Consider the following 22,557-nt stretch of genomic DNA (forward strand, 5'->3'; position numbering starts at 1 on the left):
AGTGGAGCCTACCTGGAGAAAGTTAGTCACTGGGGAAAGGGGTTCCGGGGTCCAGTTTTGAGATTTTTACCGTCAGCCCCACTTCCTGTCCACCCTCTACTTCCTAAGCGCACATGCAGTGTGACGGGATGATTCACGTTTGTGCTGCCATGCTACCTGGTCAAGATGGACCGTGTCCCTTGAGGCAAAACCACACACCCACGCACCACCATGCTCCCTTGAGTAGCTTCTTGTCAGAATGGGATCACAGCCAACTAACACATCATGGAAGCCTGGAGGATCTGGGACCTCATTTAACAAAACAGAAAATGGCCAAGACCGAACTCTGGACTTCACTGGATCACAGACTAAGCAAGTGGGTTACCTTGCGTGGGCTGTGTTTTATTATTTTTACAACCCAGTTCCATTGCCAGCTGACTTTCGGGTGCCCTAAAGCTGCATATAAATGGGCTTGCCTCTCTGCTGAAATCAGCCGTTTGACGGATGAATCACAAGCATACGTGTGTGTGTATAATTCATATTTAAATAAGCGCATAAGCTCCAGCATTCTTCTCTATGTTTGCCTGCCTAAATCAGCTCACAAATGCCCCTTGGACAACCTTTCAGGGGCAGGATATCTACATCAGGGTCCAACGCTTGTCTGGAAGGGATAAAGGAAGACAGGTGTTGGCTCATTGTTTCTTCCCGTGTACACTGTGGAAGGCAAACTCCAGCTGCATAGTTACAAACCTCATCTACCACCTTCTCCCCATATCCGGGCTCCAGACCAGCCCCTCTCCACCCCCACTTTCCTATCTTTCACAGTGCTTCTAAAATACTTCCAAAACACAGCCCAGATGGCTCACTTGCCAAAATAAATGCACCCAGCCTTGCAAGGTTCACATTGGCTTTGTTAGATACTCTTAACAACAATCCATGAAACAAAGTTAATAGCCACCAAGGAATATAAAATAACCGAGCTAAAATAACGCAGGGTGTCCCCAGACAGCAAAGAACCTCTCTTAAGGAAGGCCCCGACATCTGAACAGACTGCACTATGTTTGCAACAATGTAGAAATTAGGGATGCCACCCTTGCCGGCAGTGAGACCCATTCCCATGGTTTGTAACTATTTTCTGACCTGTAGGCCTCCAGGTGGCCTCTACCACACTTCTCAGGGACATGGACCTGTGGCCTTTCAGAGAATGGTGTCATCTACGAGTTAAGATCCCAGGCTCCCTGGGCGGTAGTGATGTATGCGCCTTTAACCTCAGCACTTGGAAGGTGGAGGCAGGTTGAGTTCAAGGCCAGCCTGGTCTACAGATCAAGCTCCAGGACAGCCAGGGCTACACAGGGAAATCCTGTCTTGGAAGAGAAAGAGAAAGAAAAAAAAAAGATGCCAGGCTTGTCACAGACAGACCCACTTGCCTTGAGCTGTAGGTCTCCTGTGGTCAACATAGGCGGCTTCTTCCAGCTTCCCTGTCTGCAAAGTGGAAACAGTCCTCCAACGTGGGAGGTAGTGTGAATCCTTCACGGGAAACATTGTTTCTAGGTGAACATTGAAGCTAGGTGTGGAATCAAGAATTGTTCGCAGCTGTCCTGTAGGGCTGGCTACTCTGGTTGAAGGCTCTGAGGAGGACAGAGGTCAGTATGAGGGGTGAGAGCCCCAGGATGGGACACAGAGGTGCTTGGGGCAAGGCCAAGTTGGACAAAGTTGGTCCATGAAGTGTGCAGGGTGCCCGACCTGTCAGTTAACTAGTAACTGTCAGGGCCAAGAAAAATCAGGGTTCGGGCCCCAGGGAATAATCTCTGGTAAAGCATGGCCCCTATACGCCCCTATAGACTCCCATAGGCCCCTATAGGCTCCCATAGGACCAGGCGATAGGGGCCCGTTCTAATGTTGAAACGGGGAAATGTAGAGTTAGGGTCCTGCCTTAATTTGGATTATACGGCTGTGGCGGAAAACCATGACCAAAAGCCAGTTGGGGAGGAAGGGGTTTATTTGGCTCACTTCCACATTATTGTTTGTCACTGAAAGAAGCCAGGGCAGGAACTCAAGCAGGGCAGGAGCCTGGAGGCAGGAGCTGATGCAGAGGCCATGGAGAGAGGTGCTTCTTACTGGCTTTTGGTTCTTCGTTGCTCAGCTCTAACCAATGGACACAGCACACACAGCCATAAACGCTCCAGAGGGAGCTGAATGGAGATGGCAGGGGGACAATTGTCCATCAGCTTCAAACACAAGGACTTGGTCACCTGCTGGACCTCATGGCCTCTGGCTGGGGGAGTCAATGTGCCACTGCCTCTTAAACCCTCCAGGTGTCCTGTTCCCAATGAGATGGACAGCTAACACTGAGACTCTGATCTTAAGTCTTTCCCTGTCACACCTCTACCTTCCACCTTGTGTGCTCTCTGACCCTCATCTGTGCCCTCTGACCCTTGTCCATGCCCTCTGACCCTTGTCTCTGCCCCTGACCCTTGTCTGTGCCCCTGGCCCTTATCTCTGCCCTCTGATCTTTGTCTCTGCCCTCTGACCCTTGTCTATGACCCTGACCCTTGTCTGTGCCCCTGACCTTGTCTGTGCCCTCTGACCCTTGTCTCTGCCCTCTGACCTTTGTTTCTGCCCTCTGACCCTCACCATCATGTTTATTTTTGAATAACCACAAATACACTTTTGTTTTGGGTTGTTGTAGGCTGGTGGGTCATGTGATACTGAGTGGTACCTCACCCTGCACTTGTCTCAGCACCTCATGAAGACTTAGCCGAGTGTGGCAGCTTTGGGGAGATTCTAATCAGTCCTGACACCCACCTCTCTCCTCCACACCACCCCAAGGCAGCCTCTCCCAATTGCAGCTGTCTGCCTTGCACATGTCTCAAGATGTAGGTCCCGAATTCCTGTCCCCCAAACATTTCCAGGTAGCTGAGGGCCCCCTGGAGTCCTACTATGTTGAATCTGTGGAGTATCCACCTTCCCCTGCACACAGTAGGTGCTTAATAATAATTATGGGAGAGTCAGGTCGAGTCTCCTGAGCTCCAAGCACCCCGGGCATCAAGCATCTATTGCTCCAGCAAGTGCTGGGTGAAGCTTGAGTGAGCAAGTGGAGACTGGCCAGTCCTGCCCGACTTGGACTTTGTGGCCATGTCATAGCTCCAGGCAGGAGTTCAGGCTGGCCCCCCTCCTCTATCCCGTAGCAATCTACATGCAGTGGCCAAGCCTCAAAGGGTACAAGCAGCTTTTGTTTCAAGTCCTCCAAGGTTTATTTGTTCTACATATAAAAAAAGAGCTGTGTGCTTGGGTAATGATAAACAGACTTTTATTTTGAATAATGACAGGTAGGCTTTTGTTTTTCAATAGCATTTCACGTGCAAGTAGGCTCGGTGAGCCAAAGGTACATTCAGCAATTCATTTTTAGCGCAGTTATAAATGAGTTCATGCTATTATAGCTAAGTAAAAGTTAAAATTCTACAATGTAAGGCTGAGGCTTTTTGCCTGGAGCAACGCCCAGGACTCGGAGAGCTGCCTGTATTTTGTCGCATGGGAGCACACGACCCAAACACGGGGCCATCACGACGCGCAGCTCTGTAAACAGTCTAGCCTCAGCCAGACACAAATGCAAAGAACCCAGTTCCCCCAATGCCACCCTGCACCCACCTAAGACACCATGCTCCTACTGTGAGATGGGCTGACAGTGTGCAAAGTGTCCATTACAAAGTGCACCCTGTCGTCCTGAAGGCCACACTAGAGCAGGAATTGAGCACCGAAGTCTGCATTGCAACAGGGAACACGGGAGGTATGGCTTCTGAAGAACAAAGCCTCCCAGTGCTGGGAAGCTTTCGGTTAGGGTGGCCCTTTGGGCTGCTATGTGGGAGCCAAGCCTGAGAGAGGCCAGGCCAGGCCCCCTCGGCCCCTCTGAGAAGCTCAGCTCTTCGTACCCTGGTGCTTTTGTCCTCTGCATCATCAGACACCATTGTCATTCTTTGTGTGGTGGCCCCAGCTTCAGCTCCAGTCAGCTTCCTGGGGCATGGCAGCCCATTACTTAGGATTGGCTTTCGGCCTGGCATCCAGTAGACGGCTCAGTGCTGGGTGCTCCTGCTGCTGTCGGTGGTGCTCCCGCTTCTGCCGGCGGTGCTCCCGCTCCTGCCGGCGGTACTCCCGCCGCTGCAGGCGCTCCCTCCCCCGGGCCAGAGCCTCCAGGTACCACTGCTGCTCTTTCCACTGCTGCTTTCGCCGCTCCAGCTTCTCCTTTCTGATCTCCAGTTTGCAGAATTCCTGATCCAGCTGCTGGAGCTGTGTCCGCAGCTGCCTGTTCCGTGCATTGACATCTTGGCAGAAGTCCTCGTGAGCCTGTCTTGCTGCAGTGTCCCAGGCCTTGGTCTTCTTCTTCAGCTCCCTGGTGATGCCCTCTCCAGACTCCAGCAGGTTCATACCCTCCACTTGCTTCTCCAAGGCGGCCCTTTCCCTCAGGAACTGAAAGTGTGCCTCTCGGTCCATGAAGGGGACGTTGGCTACCAAGCTGGCGTGCTCTAACTCTAAGGCTTTTATCTCCCGATCCTGGCTCTCCCTTATGCGTGCGATGGGCTCCAGGGCCTGCAGCTTCTTCTTCAAGCTGGCGTCGAACTTCTTGTTCCGCATCAGCTCCTTCTGGAGGTCTTCCCTCTGTGAGGTGAAGGTGGAGACCAGCTCTCGCCTCCTGTCCTTGATCTCTTGACACTGCTGGATGTAGTCTTTCCACAGGGAGTCGTACTTCTCCTGGGTTTCCTGGTTTTTCTCCTTCAGGTACTCCAGGAAGGGCTTGTTCCCTGCTTCCTGGTAAGCCTTTTCATCCTGGAGCTCCCTAGTGTCCCTCAGTAGCACTGCCCTCCGGAACTTAGACGATTCCTTCTCGTGCTCCAGCTGATTCATGACCACCACGGTCTTCCTCCTCACTTTCTTCTCCAGCCGTGTCATTGACTCCGGCTTCAGGTAGCTGTTGAGAATGGTCACCTGAGGAGACTCTGAAAAGCCTTCTGCGAGGCAGCCAGTGAATTCCTTGGGATCCTCGAGGTCGCCGTGGCTGCTCTCCTGATTTTTGAGGCTGATGCTAGCGGAGGAGCAGGAGCTTGTGTCCGTGGGCTTTCTGTCAAGGGAAGGGAGTCCGAGGAAGGATGTGTCCTCTTTCTGTGGCTCCTGTTCCGTGGAGACTAGCTCCGGCCATCTCACCCTGAAGTCACACAAGGCCCTTTTCCTGGTCAGGAAAGTCTTGTATCTGGTTGTCAGGAAAGCAGTATCTTCATATTGAGCAAGGAACGTAGAGGGTACCGGAAGCTTGACCCCTTCTCTCTGGGGGAAGATGGTAGCACGCCTGCCCCTCGTGTCCCAGTTTGGGTAATTTTGACCTCGGGGTTCCATAGTCCCTTCACCTCCTGAGGGCAGGGCGCTGCCCTTCACAGATTCCACTACCAGATGCTCAGCACCTTCTGCAGGCTAAGGTAGTCCCAGCCGGCCATCGTCTGGGTCCCTAAGCCACCGCTTTCCCTACATTGCCCCAGCTCTAGCACAGCCTACCACCTTTGTCCAAGCCTTGGAACCAAGTGGGTTCTCTGCACAATGATGGCTCAGAATGCGGAATGTCCTGGGAGTCTAATTCTTTGACCTGTGAAGGCCCAGGGAGAGGTGTCTGCTGCCGCGTTCACACCTGCTCGTTTCTGATTCTACTCATTTGGGTCCTCTCCTCCCGTGGGCTAGTTGGGTAAGGGTCCTAGATTCCTTAATTCTCTGCGCTGTTTTCTTTCTGTTTGGTTGGTTTCTGCTCTGATTTTTGTTATCTAGTCCCATCTCCTCGATTTGGGTTTGGGCTGTCCCCATTCCCCCAGGATCTTCGGCTCCACCCTTAAGCCATTTCTTCATGTTCTTTCTGGTGTTTCCACGTAAGCACTTAGGGCTAAAAGCTTCCCTCCTGCGACCGTTTTTGATGTGTCCCAGACGCTTCCTTATGTCGGTCTTCATTTCCATTTAATTCTGGGATTTTTTTTTAAATTTCTTTCTTGATTTCTTCTCCGACCCGTTCACTGCTCGGCGACACGTTGTTTAATCTCCAGGAGTTTTTGCACCACTAGAGATTCATCTGTTGTCGATTTTAAGCCTTGTCGCACCGTGGTCAGATGGAATACACAGATTTGTTGCTGTTTCCCTCGATGCGTAAGGATTTGTTTTCTATCCCGGGGTGTGGTGTGCGTTAAAGAAGCTCCCATTGCCCGCCGAGCAGAACTCGTGTTCTTTGACGTTTTGATGAAATGCCCTATAGATAACAGGCTCGCATAGCACACGATGTCGCATGGCGTGCTTACGTTTCTCTGTGTGCTTTTGTTGTCGTTGTTCAGATAACCTGCCTACTGGAGAGAGTGAGGTATTGATCACTGAGTTGGAGTCAATCTGTGTCTTTAAGTCCAACAGGATACTTTTTGTATTTGATACACATTTAGGATTGTAATGTCTTTTGGGTTAATTCCCTTAATTAAAGGAAATGTCTTTCTTTACCTCTTCCCGGGCCCATCTGCTTGGTGTAAGTTTTTTTTATCCTTACACTTTTAAGGTGGTTCCTACCTTTGAAGGTAAGTTTGGTTTCTGGTACATGAGAAGATGCATTTTTTGGCCAGCCTGTGTCTTTTGATTAAGAAGTTAAAGCTAGGGGCTGGGGATTTAGCTCAGTGGTAGAGCGCTTACCTAGGAAGCGCAAGGGCCCGGTTAGGTCCCCAGCTCGAAAAAAGAATCAAAAAAAAAAAAAAAAAAAAAAAAAAAAAAAAAAAAAGTTAAAGCTGTTAGTATTTAAAGTTATTATTGAAATGTATATGGTGCTGGGTACGGAGGCACCTCTAATCCCATTGCTCTGGAGGCAGAGACAGACCTTTGTGAGTTCAAGGCCAGCCAGGGCTACATAGTGAGACCTTGGTTGTCTCAAAAAAAAAAAAAGAAGAAGGAAGGAGGGAGGAGGAGGAGGAGGAGGAGGAGGAGGAGGAGGAGGAAGAGGAGGAGAAGAAAAAGTAGATGAAAGAAAAGTTTGTGTTGATCCTGCCTCTGCTTGTGTGTGAGTGTGTGTGTGTGTGAGTGTGTGTGGGTGTGTGTATGAGTGTGTGAGTGATGTTTGTGAGTGCGTGTGAGTGCGTGAGTGTGTGAGTGAATGTGTGTGTGTATGTGCATGAGTGTGGGTGTATGTATGTGTGTATGCTTGTGTGTATAAATGTGTGCATGTGAGTGTATATGTGTTGTACGTAAGTATGTGTGAATGTGTGTGTATGTGAGTATGTGTGTGTATGTGAGTATGTGTGTGTGTGAGCATGTATATGAGTGTGTGAGTGATATCTGTGTTAGTATGTGTGTGTGAATATGTGTGTGAACATATGTATGAGTATTGTGAATGTGTGAGTGTGTGTGAATGTGTGTATGTGTGTGAGTTGTATATGTGTGTGCATGTGTGAGTGTGTGTGCATGTGTGAGTGTGTGTGCTTAGTCCTATTTTGTATTTCAACAATTATACTTTTATTTCCTTTCTGTACTGTCTTGGCTGTGCTTATTTCTCTGTTAGGTCCAAAGTATCACTTCCACTATGCACTGCAGAGTTCTTTAGTGGACATGAATTATTTTAGCCTGCTCATAGCATATTGGGAAACTTTTTCTTTTCTCCCTCAACTATGTCAAATAGCTTTTCTAGTAGCCAGGCCTCTGTGATCTTTCAGAACTTGACGTACCAGACCATTCTGGCTTTTAATGTTCCCATTGAGGAATCAGCTGTTAGTCTGGGTTTTCCTTTAAATGTGACTTGTGATTTCCCTCTTGCAGTTCCCAGTGCCCTCTCTTTGTTTTATATTTTTAGTGCTATGCTGTGGGAGTTTCTTTTCCGGCTCCATTGATTTGGTGTTCTGTGTGTTTCTTGTGTCTCTATGGAAGTATCTTTGCTTGGTTTGGGGAAGATTTCTTCTATGATCTAGATAAAGACGTAGTCGGTTCCATTGGTCTGGAATTCTTCTTCAATATGCCTATGAATCCGAGACTTTGTGCTTTCCCGGTGCCTTGAATTATCTTCGTGTTTCTATTGAGTGCTTTTAAATCTGTTAATATTTTGCGCCTGTCTAATAATAATCTACTTTATCCTCCAGTCCTGGCATTCTTCCTGCTTACTCCATTCTGCTTACGAAGCTCTCATTGGGTCATTGGGTTTTTCAAATGCGTCTTTACTTCAGCTTGAGCTCTCTTCAGTATTTCCAAATCTTTATTCAATTTGAGTTTTATAATCCTAAATTGTCTTCATTCATTCATTCTTCATTCATTCATTCATTCATTGTGCTTTCCTGGGGATCCGCTCGTTGCTAATCTCTCTAAATTCACTGAGCTGTTTGTTTTGTCTAAACCCTTTGCATTCTTCGATGGATTTCATAGCCGTTCTTGTAAACTCTTATGTCCAGGAGTTCATCTAGGTGATTTGTTATTGGGGAACCAGTCTACGGTGGGTCTGTGGCTGGGAGGGGTGCTTGTGACATCCTGTCCTAGCCCTTCATATTGCTTGGGTTTTCTGGTAAGACCTGGACATACAGACTTTCGTGGTGGGTTATATGTCTGAGGTGAGATTTAAGGCAGCTTCTATGGTGGCAAGCTTGGTTTGGGGTTTGCTCGGGGGTCTTTCATTTTTGGTTTCTGTTGTCGCCCAAGTTTCTTTCGTTTCCGTCAATCAGACATGAAGAGATGGTAGGAAACCCCCTCAGTTGCTCAGGACAATTTCGATTGGAGGAAAGGGAGGAGTGACTCCAGTTAAGAAGTGTCTAGGAAAGCAGGCAATGAGACCGATGGTGGGATCTATTTAGGCTTTGGTAGCTGAGTTCTGCCAGGGAGTTAGGGATGGTACGGGCAGGGTCTTGGGCACATACCGGGCTAAGCTGGCACATGAGCTGTGAGACCCAAGTTAGGCTTAAGACGTGGGGATGGTGTGGACAGGCAAGGTTCCAGGAATTTACCAGGATGCACAGGAGCACAAACGTGCACCCGATCCCAACCTAGGTTAGAGGCTGGGTAGAATGCAAGTCTTTGAAACTCACCAGACTGGACCAGTGCACAGGATGTGCAACCTGGGCTGCATTTGAAGTTGGATGTGGAATGGGTGGGCTAGCATCCAGTGACACACCAGACTGAACTGGAGCGCAGGAAGTATGACCCTTGCTAGGTATGGAGGTTAGACATGGCGCCAGGAAATGGGGTGGGGGGAGGCACTAGGGTCAGGTAGACTCAGCCTGCTAGGCTGGTGTACAGGATGGGCCTGTAAGTTGGGAAGGGCACAGGAGAGGCTCATGAAGCTGGCCTGGTGCAGAAGATGAGATACTGACCAGGTCCGGTGATTTCAGAGGGTTCAGGTGGGCTAGGATCAGGCAGACTCGGCAGGCTGGGCTTGGACCTGCCCCATGTGTCAATAACCTTCACCTCAGTCCTCAGTGTTGGTGGCAAGGCCTTGTCCTGCAGATTCTTGCATCACCCTTGAATTTGGGTAATGGTAACAGGCTGGAGCGCAGCTCCTGCATAACGCACTCACTGTTCCTCACACAAGGGAGAACTCCTAATTCTGAAGAATCATAAGAAGCAGCTCGCCTTTCTCCCACGAACAGGCAGGCTGTGGTCAGCAGGGCCCAGAGAACCACAGTAATGTCAGGTGACCTCATCACCTTCGCTCAGCTTCTTCTGCATCAAAGAAGAAAGACCCACAGCACATACCCAGCACATAGCCCTATGCCCAGCGCGCCACTGCACCATCAAACACTGTGGTTGATGGGATAGTGAAACCAGCCGGTTACTGTGCAGGATATGGCTTCACAGACCCAACCGGGGAGAGCCACTTTATAAAGGCGCCTTCCAGAACCCATGCGTCTACAAATCTGCCTGTGGTGTTTATGGAAGGGAGCAATGTGTCCTGATCCCATTTACTGCCTAGGCCTTTCCAGCCCTGTTTCCTAGCCTGCAGCCTGGCACAGTGCATGTCTGAAGGAATTCTGTGTCCCTCGAAAGGTGACACGGCGTTTATGCAGACAGGCAGGAGTCTCCAGTGACCCCTCCTCCTCTTCTCTCTGCCCATCAAGCCTGAATCTGAGCAACAGCGACATCCTGACCATCTATGACGGAGATGAGGTTGTGCCCCACGTCCTGGGCCAATACTTTGGCAACAGCAGCCCTCAGAAGCTGTACTCCTCCACGCCGGACCTCACCATCCAGTTCCACTCGGATCCTGCTGGCCTCATCTTTGGCAAGGGCCAGGGATTTATCATGAACTATATAGGTAGGTACCCTAACCCATCCATCTTGGTTGTGTCAGAGGAAACGCATGGTGGTTTCCCGTGGGTACATCTGTGTGGATGCTGAATCTGTTAGTGCGCATGCATGGTCGTCATGTGTGGCTGTAGAGGGGTAGGCTCTCAAGTCATGAGGACCAGGGTTTATGTCCTAGCACCATTGTGGAAGGCTGTGTGACCTTGTGAGAGTCAGTGAGCCACTCTGAGCATCTTCTCTCGTGTGTGTAAAGTGGAAGTACTGAGTGGTCTTAGTTAGGGTTTTACCGCTGTGAACAGACACCATGACCAAGGCAACTCTTATAAGGACAACATTTAATTGGGGCTGGCTTACAGGTTCAGAGGTTCAGTCCATTATCATCAAGGCGGGGAACATGGCAGCATCCAGGCAGGCATAGTGCAGGAGGAGCTGAGAGTTCTACATCTTCATCTGAAGGCTGCTAGCAGAATACTGGCTTCCAGGCAGCTAGGATGAGGGTCTTAAAGCCCATTCCTACAGTGACACACCCCCTCCAACGAGGCCACACCTCCTCCAACAGAGCCACACCTACTCCAAGAAAGCCACACTTACTCCAAGGCCACACCCACTCCAACAAGGCCACACCTACTCCTCCAACAAGGCCACACCTACTCCTCCAACAAGGCCACACCTCCAAATAGTGCCACTCCCTCGGCCAAGCATATCCAAACCATGACACTGAGGAACTGATGAGAGCACTTAGAAAACGAGACCTCCCAGTACTAAGGCATGTTGTATTTTGCCCTCTGCCCTGATGTCACTGCACATACCCACCTCCCTCTGCTGGCACCTTCTCAATCCTCATCTGCTCTCTGTCTCCTGACCTAAAGCCAGCTCTTCCTAAGATACCCTTTCTGCTGAGTTCTTAAACATGGCAGCACCATCTGCCTGTCCTCCTTCACCTGCTTCAATGCCTGGACGCACAAGCAGGGTGCGTCTTCCTTGGTTCCTCAGAGTGACCAATGAACCCTCCATAAAACAAAGCAAAAAAAGCAGCACGTAGTCAAGGTTAAGGCCAGGTCACATCTCACTCTCCATCACCATAACCACCATCACCATCACTACCATCATCATCATCATCACCACCATCACCACCATTATCATCACCATCATCATCACCACCATCATCATCACCACCATCATCATCACCACCATCATCATCACCACCACCATCATCATCACCACCACCACCACAACCCACAACACCACAACTGCAGTAGCCACCACCACTTACACAACCATAATCACCAAGGCCAGCCCTTCAGCTCTAACTAGCAGGACACATATCCCGCAGCCACAAGACCTATACCCACACCACCCTCATCGCCATCATCACCACCACCTCTATCAGCATCACCAGCAATAGCAATAGCAACAGCCACACCCTTTCCTAGCAAGTGGGATGACAGTTTCCCTGCTTTTCCTGTCTTCTTTCCTTGCCTCCATCCATCCGTACTCCTGCCTTTCGAGACATGTCTCAGATCCACACACATCTCTCTATACCCTTCCACGAACACTCCCTTGGCCCAGTCCACCATCACCCACATCAGTCAGAAAGGTAGGACACCATGACACATTTCTTACCTAGCACCAAAAAGACTTGGGCATCCAGCAGAGCCAACCCTGTCCCAGGCTGGCAGAAGCTGCCCTGGGTCCCAGAGTGGGGACAGAGATTGATGAATCAGGGCGGAGCCGAAGCTCACACCCAGGTAGCCTGGTTCCTGGCTCTCCATGTCCCCTGTTCTGTGATATTCTTGGCCCGAGCCAATCTTACAGAACAGCATCAGCTAGATGGCAAAGATCTAACTCCATGCAAGGCTGATCAAGGTGACCCCGGCATCTGGCCAGTGTCCTAAAGAAGTGTTCTTGTACACTGAGTGTGAAGCCGTGTGTGCTGTGAAGGTTCAGGGCTGGTCATGCGTGTTACGTGTTCACTCCTCTAGTTAGGGAGTAGTAAATGAACTCTAACCTAAGGGATAATGTCCCCTGCAGTGCTGTACTGAGAACTGAAGGGTTCCACTTGATCCAAAGGCAATCAAATGATTGATTACTGATGCCTGCAATGAGCACAAAGTAGGCCCATGGTGCTTGTCTTAGGGTTTTACTACTGGGAGCAGACACCATGACCAAGGCAACTCTTGTAAGGACAACATTTGATTGGGGCTGGCTTACAGTTCCAGAGGTTCAGTCCATTATCATCATGGCAGGAAGCATGGCAGCATCCAGGCAGGCCTGGTGCAGGAGGAGCTGAGAGTTCTACATCTTGATCCCTACCAGGATGTAGAACTCCTGGCTGCAGCAGGAGACTGTGTGCCACCATAGGCGTAGCTTGAGCATAGGAGACCTCAAAGCCCCGCCTCCAATAGTGACACACTTCCTCCAACAAGAGCATGCCTCCTCCAAGTAGGCCATAGTTCCTAAGAGTGCCACTCCCTGTAGCCAAGCATTCAAATACAGAAGTCCATGGAAGACAAACCTATTCAAACCACCACAGCACAGCATGTTTGATACTTCTGGGCATTTATTTTGCCCAGAGATTGGTTAGATCCTGGTGCTATATGGCCATGAACATGAAGTCGTTAATTCAGATTCCTAGTGCCTGCCAAGGCCTTCACAGACCCATAATCAAATACACAGAGGTTCATACATCTTATTAGAGCCATGCCTGCATTAACCGGCATTTGGCTGTGCCATGTGGAATGCAGCGTCATGATCCTTGACCTCATTCTGCAGTTGAAGACGGTGAAGCCAAATGTGTGTCTCAAAGATGACTGGAGCTGTACCTCTTCTTTAAAAGAGAGGAAGGGCTAGCCTGGGCTCTGGCTTGCATGAATCCCTAAGAGCCAGGCAGGGTGGGATATGCTCTTAATCCTAGCACTCAGGAAATGGATGTGTGTGGATCTCTATGAGTTCAAGACCACCCTGGTCAAACAAGGCTTCGTGGTGAGATCCTATCTCTTTAAAAAGGGGGTGGGAGGAGACTCTTGAAGCTCTGGGTTCTATCCCAAAACTTCATAAATGACCCCCAGCATTCGGGAAGAGGAAGGTTAGAAATTTAAGGACACCTTCAGGTAGGCAGTGAATTCAGGCTGACAGAAGACTTCCTGAAAGTGGAAGAAAATGAAGAGGAGAGGGAAGAAGGGGGAGGGGAGAGACAGAGACAGATCAAGACGAAGCAGAGAGGGTTGTTTGACTACCAGAACGTCTCCTTGCTTGCAGCAGGGTTAACAAGACAGACAGTTTGGGCATCTCCACTGCTGGGGGAGAACAATTTCTATTTCCCTGGTAGCGACCTCTGGAAACTGAATGGTGAGTGTAGGTGACTACAGCCATGCTGCCCAGGGAGAGAATGATGTGGAGAAAGTAAAGTCACTCCTGCCACAGAGGGGACAGAGTTCTGCACAGGGGTATGGTACAGCAGCACCCACTGAGGGTCGGATGGCTTCAAAGCTTTCTGTCTAAAAGCCAGAGAAAGCCCACGGCATCCATCCCATCTCTCCCTCTCAGTCCACCTTCCAGCACAGGCAGCTGCATCCCAGACTTAAAAATAGGGCCCCCTGTCCTCCCCTCCAGGCCACTGTAGAAGCAATTCCCTTGTCCTCTTTTGGCAGACAGCCTGGAGAGGTCCTTTCTCCAAATAAAACTCCAATGACATCCTGGGGGGAGCTTCTACTTCCTGCTCAGGGCGGCTTTCCTTGGGCGGTCAAGGATGCCACTGTCCTTAGAAGGACACAAAACTGGGTCGGGTCTGCTCACTGTGCACTCTGACACAAGGACAGTTAAGAGTAAGGTTTGGACTGTCACCTCAGTGACAGGGTTTTGTAGGAGGAAGAGAGGATCCCAGCAGTGGACAGCTCAGCGACGCCTTTGAGTGTCCCAGATTGTGGACAAGGTTCTCCAGCAGGGGGAGCTGTAGAGCACATGACTCTGAGTCTGAAACCTCTCCTCCCAAACCTAAGGAAGATGTCTTTGTTTTAAAGAGGTGTCACGGAACGACTCCTGCTCAGACTTGCCTGAAATTCAGAATGGCTGGAAAACCACTTCCCACACGGAGCTGGTCAGGGGAGCCCGGATCACATACCAGTGCGACCCTGGCTACGACATCGTGGGGAGCGACACCCTCACCTGCCAGTGGGACCTCAGCTGGAGCAGCGACCCCCCGTTTTGTGAAAAGAGTAAGTCAGCTTTCTTCTCCCTAAGTTGTTGAGTAGAAAAAGCCACCTCCAAGGGCACATGCCACATGGTGTCAACCGCACGTTTAAGGTAGGAGCTGGCTTCCTCTCTTGAATATTGGAACCCTAGTCTCTGGTGCCTACAACCTAGTGGAAACGTGAATAAATAAAGTGCATGGGGTGGAGGGTGACAGGGGCAGTGGGGGCTGTAGTAAATGATAGTGTGTCCAGCCTGTGTGGAAGCCATGTTGACTCTTCAAAGCCAAACCCATCCTGCTCCAACTTTACCTCCCTCTTAAGCAACTAGCTTCCTTCCTGCTGACTTTAGGATGCTGCCCCCAGGAGTACAGGGCCAGCCATGAGTAGTGGCCATGCTCCTCGTCCCGAAAGGGAGATAAGAAAGGGGGTGCTGCTGGCTTCTCCCTGGTGTCCTACAACAAGGGAAGGAGCTGAGCCTGCAAGCCACTGGCCTCTTCTCCCGGCATCGAAGTCCCAACCCCAACCCTGTTGCGAAGGACGTCAGGGTGATAGTCTGATATTCCTGTTTCTCAGGATCAGAATCAGAACAGCTCGATAATGACATATATCAGCAGAGAATGAGGGGGATGGGAAGGGATAGGGCAGGAACTGGACCACGTAAGGAAAAAGACAGCAACCGGGCAACACAGGGAACTCTACTGAAGAGCTGCAGTCAGTCACATGTGCACACACACACACACACACACACACACACACACACACACAGGTGTGGAGCCTGCAGTACCTGGCACACTCAGACAGACAGAGACAGGCAGGTAGGTGGGTGAATGGATGGATGGACAGATGGATGAATGGATAGATGGATGGACAGATAGGCAGATGGGTTGATAGGTACAGATGGACCAGGTCTGTGACATTTCCTGTGTGAGTATTTCTCTGTATTCATGTATAGATGTATACTTATATCTGTGTGTGTGTGTGTGTGTATGTGTGTGGAATAATCCTGAACATGGATATATATGCAGATAAAATGGAGTTATAGACCATATGTTTACTATACAATGTGTATGATATATACATATACATACACATGAGGTAAGTAACACAACTGTATGTGGCATATAATATGTCTCTCTATACCTACATAAAACTATAGATGGATGGGTAGACAGACAGATGGACAGATACAGACAGATAGGTACATAGATGGCTACATGAATAGATAGATAGATAGATAGGACCCACGAATGGGTGGCTAGACAGACAGACAGCTTCAGGTAGAAATAACTGCAAATAGATATTGCACGTGAAGGGATGTGCAAGAAGGGATCCGTGTGAAAGGATGCGTGTGAAGGGATGCGTGTGAAGGGATGCGTGTGTAAAGGGATGCGTGTGAAGGGATGTGTGTGAAGGGATCCATGTGAAGGGATGCATGTGAAAGGATGTACGAGAAAGGATGCGTGTGAAGGGATGCATGTGAAGGGATGCGTGTGAAGAGATGCGTGTGAAGGGATGCGTGTGAAGGGATGCATGTGAAGGGATCCGTGCGTGAAGGGATGCGTGTGAAGGGATGCGTGTGAAGGGATGCGTGTGAAGGGATGCGTGTGAAGGGATCCATGTGAAGGGATGCATGTGAAAGGATGTACGAGAAAGGATGTGTGTGAAGGGATCTATGTGAAGGGATCCGTGTGAAGGGATCTGTGTGAAGGGATGTGTGTGAATGGATGCGTGTGAAGGGATGCGTGTGAAGGGATGCGTGTGAAGGGATGTGTGTAAAGGGATGCGTGTGAAGGGATGCGTGTGAAGGGATCCATGTGAAGGGATCCGTGTGAAGGGATGCGTGTGAAGGGATTCATGAGCATCAACTGTCCATGGCGGCTCTGACTAGGATGGTGGACACTGTTCACATCACTCAGGTGTTCATTTCCTTCCTTTTTAATTAGTTTACTGTTTCCCTTTTATCTGTATTGATTTTTTAATTAAACTGTAATTGATGCTTGTTTTCTAGTGTCAGGCATCACAGAGAGAAGAGGGGCAACCCTCGCTCGGTTCCTTCCACTCTGGACGTTGCTCAGGATTTCATGAAATGGAAGCTCAAACTGAGCTGTCCCCTTTCCACCGTGCTCCCCATCTGTGCTCCCTCTCTTCCATGCTCCCACCATGCTCACCCTCCTCACAGTGCTTTCTGCCCATGCTTACCCTCCTCACAGAGCTCCCCACCCATGCTCACCCTCCTCACTGTGCTCCCCACCCAGGCTCACCCTCCTCACAGAGCTCCCCACCCATGCTCACCCTCCTCACAGTGCTTTCTGCCCATGCTTACCCTCCTCACAGAGCTCCCCACCCATGCTCACCCTCCTCACTGTGCTCCCCACCCAGGCTCACCCTCCTCACAGAGCTCCCCACCCATGCTCACCCTCCTCACTGTGCCCCCCACCCATGCTCACCCTCCTCAGTGATGATGTATACTATAGCAGTAGGTTCAAGACCTAGTGGAAAATCCTGGGACACATTCAGGAATAGCATTCTGGGTCTCTTCCCGCCTGTCCTGTTCTCCAACCACTTCTGTGTATCTGCGTGCTGTGTCCTCAAAGGGCCAAGGGCTGACTTGGGAAGCTTTCACAGGAGAAGATCCTCCTGTAAACCTTGGTGACCTGTGCATCACCGTGTGTCCATGTGTTCTTCTCTTGGCAGTTATGTACTGTACTGACCCCGGGGAGGTAGAGCACTCCACCCGCCTCATCTCAGACCCTGTGCTGCTAGTGGGCACCACCATCCAGTACACCTGTAGCCCTGGGTTTGTGCTTGAAGGGAGCTCTCTTCTCACCTGCTACAGCCGCGAGACAGGAACTCCCATCTGGACGTCTCGCCTGCCCCACTGTGTCTGTGAGTCCGTGTTCAATCCGGGGTCATTGTCTCAGGCTTGCTTCCTGCTGCAGAGGAGAGAGGCCTGGGGTGGGGAGGCATCACAGTGCACGCGCCACCAAACGGCTGGCCCTGACGGGGAGCTTATGTGAACAAAGGCTTTCAGGTAAACAGGGCAGCCTGCTGCCAAGCCTCCCTTGCTTCTCTCTCAAGGACTTGGCTGTTGTCTTCTTGTTAAGAGAGGGTGCCGGGGCTGGAGAGACTGCTCAGTGGCTCCAGTCACGCGAACTTGAGGGCTGGAGTTTGAATCCCCAGCATCCCAGGATAAACACGATCAGGATTCAGAGACAGGGGGATTGCAAGCTAAGCGTCTGTCTGGAACTCTGTTCAGAGAGAGCTACCACCTCAGTAAAGCAGAAGGTAGTAGAGAAAGATGCCCATTGTCAGCATCAACCTCTGGCCTACACACACAAACACACACACACACACACACACACACACACACACACACGCCAAAGTGTGTGAATGCAGTCACACACACGTATGCCCACATGATGCCAACACACACATGCTTGCAGGACAAGCATATACATGGAAAAAAAGAGGGAGAGAGAGAGAGAGAGAGAGAGAGAGAGAGAGAGAGAGAGAGAGAGAGAGAGAGAACACAAAGGGAAGATTCTAAAGCGAGGTGTGGGACATGTCTGTCATCCCTTTCGGGGAAACTGAGGCAGAAGGACTGAGAGTTCACAGCCAGGCTGGGCTTTACAGGGAAACCTTATCTGAGAGATAGAGGAGAGGAATGATGCCAAGGTTCAGAAAGGCCTTGGCCACCAGCTAGTTAACACTAGTTACCAGCTGGCTAACAGAGAGTTCAGTTGCAAGGCCAGGCTTCTGATGAACCCCAGGAGTCCTGTTCAGCAGTCCTGCCCTCAGCGAATACTGACCAAGGCGGTGCAAGGCAAGAAAAGGGCTTCACACATCACCAAGGTTTATTTAAAACAGTTGTGTTCGCAGCACCCATTTTGGGCGTCTCACAACTGCCTGTAACTCCAGCTCCAAGGGACCTGACTCTGGACACACTGACGACACTGAGACACACTGAGACAGACGAACAAAACACACCTGAGCCTCGGGAGTCTGGGGGACCCAGGAACTGATACTTAGATAAGAAAAGGGAGAACAGAGCCCTGGCAGCAGACACCTGGGTGGCCTTGGCTCCCCTTCTAGGGGGAATGCACTCTGTGACCTGTTACCCAGGTCTGGCCCCCAACAATTCCAGCAGCAGGCAGCCCCACCAGCAGACAGGCAAAGCCAAGTCCTGAGGAGGCTTCTCCCATGTATAGCCATGTGCCTCTTGGGCAGCACACTGCTGCATCAATGCCTCTGCTCCTGTAAGGAAAGGAAAGGAAACAATCTGAGGTGTGTCATTTCTGATAGAGGAGAGAAAGTAGTCAAAGGTGAACACGTCCTCTCTCCTTGGCTTGTGACCAAGATCCTGCTTGTGCAGGTTTGGCACCTTTGTGCAAATTACAGAAAGCTGGGTTCATGGGGAGCAGTAGCCTGCGTATCCATAACTAGATACTCGAGGCAGACTAATGAAGACGGAAAAAGGGATCAGTGAGCCCTGCCACCCCAGTCTGTCGTCTTTAGTACAGGGGGGTTGACCTGATGCACACCTTGGCCAGAGTTTGTGGCCAAGCAGACAGCTGTGTCCAGGGAACAGCCAGATGACTCCAGAGCCTCCACTAGACCCCATCTCCCACAGTGTCACCCTTAGGAGCAACCCTCAACACAGAGACCTGTGAGGAACACTCGACATCAGACATAGGAGCAGACTCCAGAGCCCAAAGTATAAGCTCTGGGCTCTCCCAGAGATACCCACCTATTCAGAAGCCCCATTCTTGCAACCAGTGAGGCAGAAACCCCAGGGGAGAGGATGGGCCAAGCCAACTAGCTCCAAAGACAGCCCCTGCAGCAGGCTATGAAAGCCCCAAGATCCTCAAACCTGGAGCCTCCCTCCACTGGGTCCCAAGTTCCTGGAAATCTCAGTGTCAGGTACAGGACTGAGTAGAGCCAGCTTCCCTGACACCCACACTAATGAGCTCACAAGTCACAGCAGGTGTCAGGACACTAGGAGGCTCAGGGAGAGCCTGAGGAAGCGGGGAGAATGGGGCAGCCTCACTGGAGGAGGGGAGAGCCAGAGTATCTCCAGGCGGGGATTAAAGCTTGGCCACCTTCTCCTTGTGAGACACTGGACAGATGAGTTACCCGGGCCTCAGTTTACTTGTCTGTGAAATGGTAATGCAGCAAGTTGTTGTCAATGGGTGGCAAACTTCCCACAAAGCCTGGCTCCACTGGCTAACGGCCAAGCAACTGTGGCAGGTGACCCGATGGTTCTTTGCCACAGATAAGAAGGGAGGGAGACGGTTGGATCTGTCTCCCAGGGTCATTGGAAGATCCTATAAAGACATGATTTTCTGAGCCGGCTCTGGTGGTGTATACCTGTAATCCCAGCAGTGCTGAGGCAGGAGGATTGCAAGTTCAAGGCCAGCCCGAGTTGCATAGTAGCAAAGCGACAAAGCTGGCTGCAGGCTGCTGCTGGAGAAGATGCAGGCATTTTGGTGATGACTGCTGGGACCTCGGAGGCTTGGGTATCATCTATCCAAAATGAACATTCAAATACGTCAGCTGTGAACAAAGTGACAAATTAGCCGTACCGTGATGTCACCTCTTCTCCACGGCGGCTGGATTTGCAGCCTCCTGGAGGGGACACACCTCTGGACGCGTCCGTGTGGAGTTTCCAGAGAAAAGACGATACAAAGGGGACTGCATCTCAATGCCTCCTGACTGTGGGTACAGTGTAACACTGCCTCATGCTCCTGCGTCTGTGCCTTTGTCATCCCGGTGGATAATGAACTGTGAGCTAGAATAGACCCTTCCCTTCCTTAATAGCTTGGGTCAAGGGTTGTATCACGGCAACCAAAAAGCAAGCAACACGTCAAAATGAACTGTCCATTTCAGAATAGCATCCTGCAGCCAGGCACAGTAGCCACACCTGTGATCCCAGCATGGGGAGGGGTCGTTGGGGCAGCACCAGGATTGTAGAATCATTCAATAATTCAAGATCAGACAAGTATACATCATCAGAGGATTATGGAGAAATCCCTGGGGTGCTATCGCCATCTGCTGGTCACTTCTAGGTACTACAGGGTACTACAGAGATTGCAGGGGGCTTTGCAGGGTACTATGGGGGATTTTAGGGGGCTCTATTCTAGGAAGGTGGGGACCAGATCCTCCTTAGTGCTCAGCACGGCTGAGCCCTGGAAGGACTGAACAGAAAGAGGCTCACAGTCTACATTCCTGCTGGCCTGGCACAGTCGGGTTCTAGTCAGCCCTCCCTTCACAGAAGGAGGTTCTCCAGCACACAAGGCTGCATCTGTCTCCTGCACCCACCATTTGTATCAAGCTCCTCACTTGTGTGTGTATGGACTCATGAGAGCAAGGAGTGTACAGGATCTCAAGGGCAGAACACTAAGTGACCCACCCCAGTTTCTCTGCAGGTCCCACCCACAGTGGGACATAGCTCTGGGAAACGGAATGAGTGTCTGTCTGGACTTGCCTATACTACCACCTGTATGGTGGCCTGGAAGGTCCCTTTCTGTCAGCCGACCTTCTTTTTTGGTTTTTGTTTTTGTTTTTTGTTTTTTGTTTTTTGTTTGTTTGTTTGTTTTTTTCGGAGCTGGGGACCAAAGCCAGGGCTTTGCGCTTGCTAGGCATGCACTCTACCACTGAGCTAAATCCCCAACCCCTCAGCCGACCTTCTTTTAAAAGTTTTTGTCAGGTTTAAAGACAATTGCTCCAGTGTCAAGGTTGGGAACCAGTGTCCACCAACTGACCTGTTCCAGATGAAAGCCCCAATTCTTCCTGGCCTTGATGACTGTCGCTGATATACCTTTATCCATTCATTCATTTTCTCTCTGGGAAACTGAGACCACTTACACGGCTGGCTGAGCAAACATTGGCTGTGAGGTAATAGGGCTGACGGAGACTGTGGCTAAGAAGCATACGGGCTGCTCTGCCCCAGCAGATCACTGCCATTTGACTACCAGTCTAGCCAGTAGTGCCGCCTCCAAAGAAGCAGAGATCCAGCATGACAGGTCCTGACTCCTGACACCACAGAGCCACTGGGGGGCTCATCTGTGTTCTGCTGTGGGTCTCCAGCCTCAGTCCCAGGGAGGGAGCCAAGTTTAGATTTATTTTCTTTACTTCCGTGAACAGTTGGGACAGAGCGCCATCTAGAAGCAATTTCCAGGGGAAAAGGGTTGATTCCAGCTTAGCGGCATGGCGAGGGGGAGGGGGAGGGGAGGCTGAGTTCGGGCTGCTGGACACATTGTATCTGCACTCAGAAAGCAGACAGTAAACAGGAAATGAGGCGAGGCATAAAACCTCAAGCCCCCCCCCCAAGTTTTCCAGGGACACTTCACCTCTTAAAGGTTACACCACTTTCCCAGTCAGGCAACAAGTGTTGAGTCACACGAGCCTGCTAGTGGCGTTTCACATTCAAAGCATGACCCTCCTCATTCTAGTGTGCTGGCACATCATGTAGCATGTTAGTGGGGTATGTTAGGTGGCTGAATCACTGTTTCCTGTGAACCAAACCCTGCACTGGGCTCTGGGATCCTGAAATGATTGAGTTCCGGGAAGGAGGAACATCAGAGAGAAAATGCACACCACCACCTCTTTCACAGTGCTGGGAACATTAAAGAAACTTCGAGGGCATTGGAATCCCTAGGGACAGACCTGGGCCAGCAAGTCCTTAGATGCATTTTACAAAATAAAAACCAACACCATTTGAGGTCCTTGCCGTAGACCACAAGTCTGGAGTCCTTGTGGTGGAGGGCAGGGAAAGGGAGAAGACGTTCAGCAAGTCTCAGGGGCCTGGCCATACTCAGGGGATGGTCCCAGAACTTGCCTGAGACAAAAGGAAAGTGGTAATGCAGAGAAAGAGAGAGGAGGAAGGGAGAGAGGAGACAAGGCAGAGAGGGAGAAGACAGGTCAGGGAGGGAGGAGAGAGGGCAGGGAGGGAGGAAGAGAGGAGAAGAAGAGAGGAGACAGGTCAGGGAGAGAGGGGAAAGGGCAGGCAGAGAGGACCCCTCACTTGGCAAGGCACAGTCATAGGAGAAAAGACGAAGTAGCCCTGGAGGGCAGTTGGGAGCAGTTGCCAAACGCCTCCAGTTCCTGTGAG

General features: G+C 50.7%; 2 protein-coding genes across 4 annotated transcripts in view; one reads left to right on the plus strand and one right to left on the minus strand.

Moving 5' to 3' along the window:
• Nucleotides 1-22,557, plus strand: part of Sez6l (seizure related 6 homolog like) — a 157,366-nt gene that overhangs the window by 123,315 nt on the left and 11,494 nt on the right. For all 3 annotated transcript variants that reach the window (XM_032887244.1, XM_032887242.1, XM_032887243.1), the window contains exons 10-12: nucleotides 10,071-10,267; nucleotides 14,277-14,471; nucleotides 17,142-17,333. In XM_032887244.1, coding sequence (XP_032743135.1) covers nucleotides 10,071-10,267; nucleotides 14,277-14,471; nucleotides 17,142-17,333 — 584 coding nt within the window. The remainder of the gene's footprint in view (nucleotides 1-10,070; nucleotides 10,268-14,276; nucleotides 14,472-17,141; nucleotides 17,334-22,557) is intronic.
• On the minus strand, nucleotides 4,009-5,498 carry LOC116885932 (coiled-coil domain-containing protein 121-like). Its single transcript, XM_032887245.1, has one exon. The coding sequence runs from the start codon at nucleotides 5,362-5,364 to the stop codon at nucleotides 4,009-4,011; it is 1,356 nt and encodes a 451-aa protein (XP_032743136.1). The 5' UTR covers nucleotides 5,365-5,498.

This window comes from Rattus rattus, chromosome 16 (genome assembly GCF_011064425.1).
Source record: "Rattus rattus isolate New Zealand chromosome 16, Rrattus_CSIRO_v1, whole genome shotgun sequence".
NCBI lineage: Eukaryota > Metazoa > Chordata > Mammalia > Rodentia > Muridae > Rattus > Rattus rattus.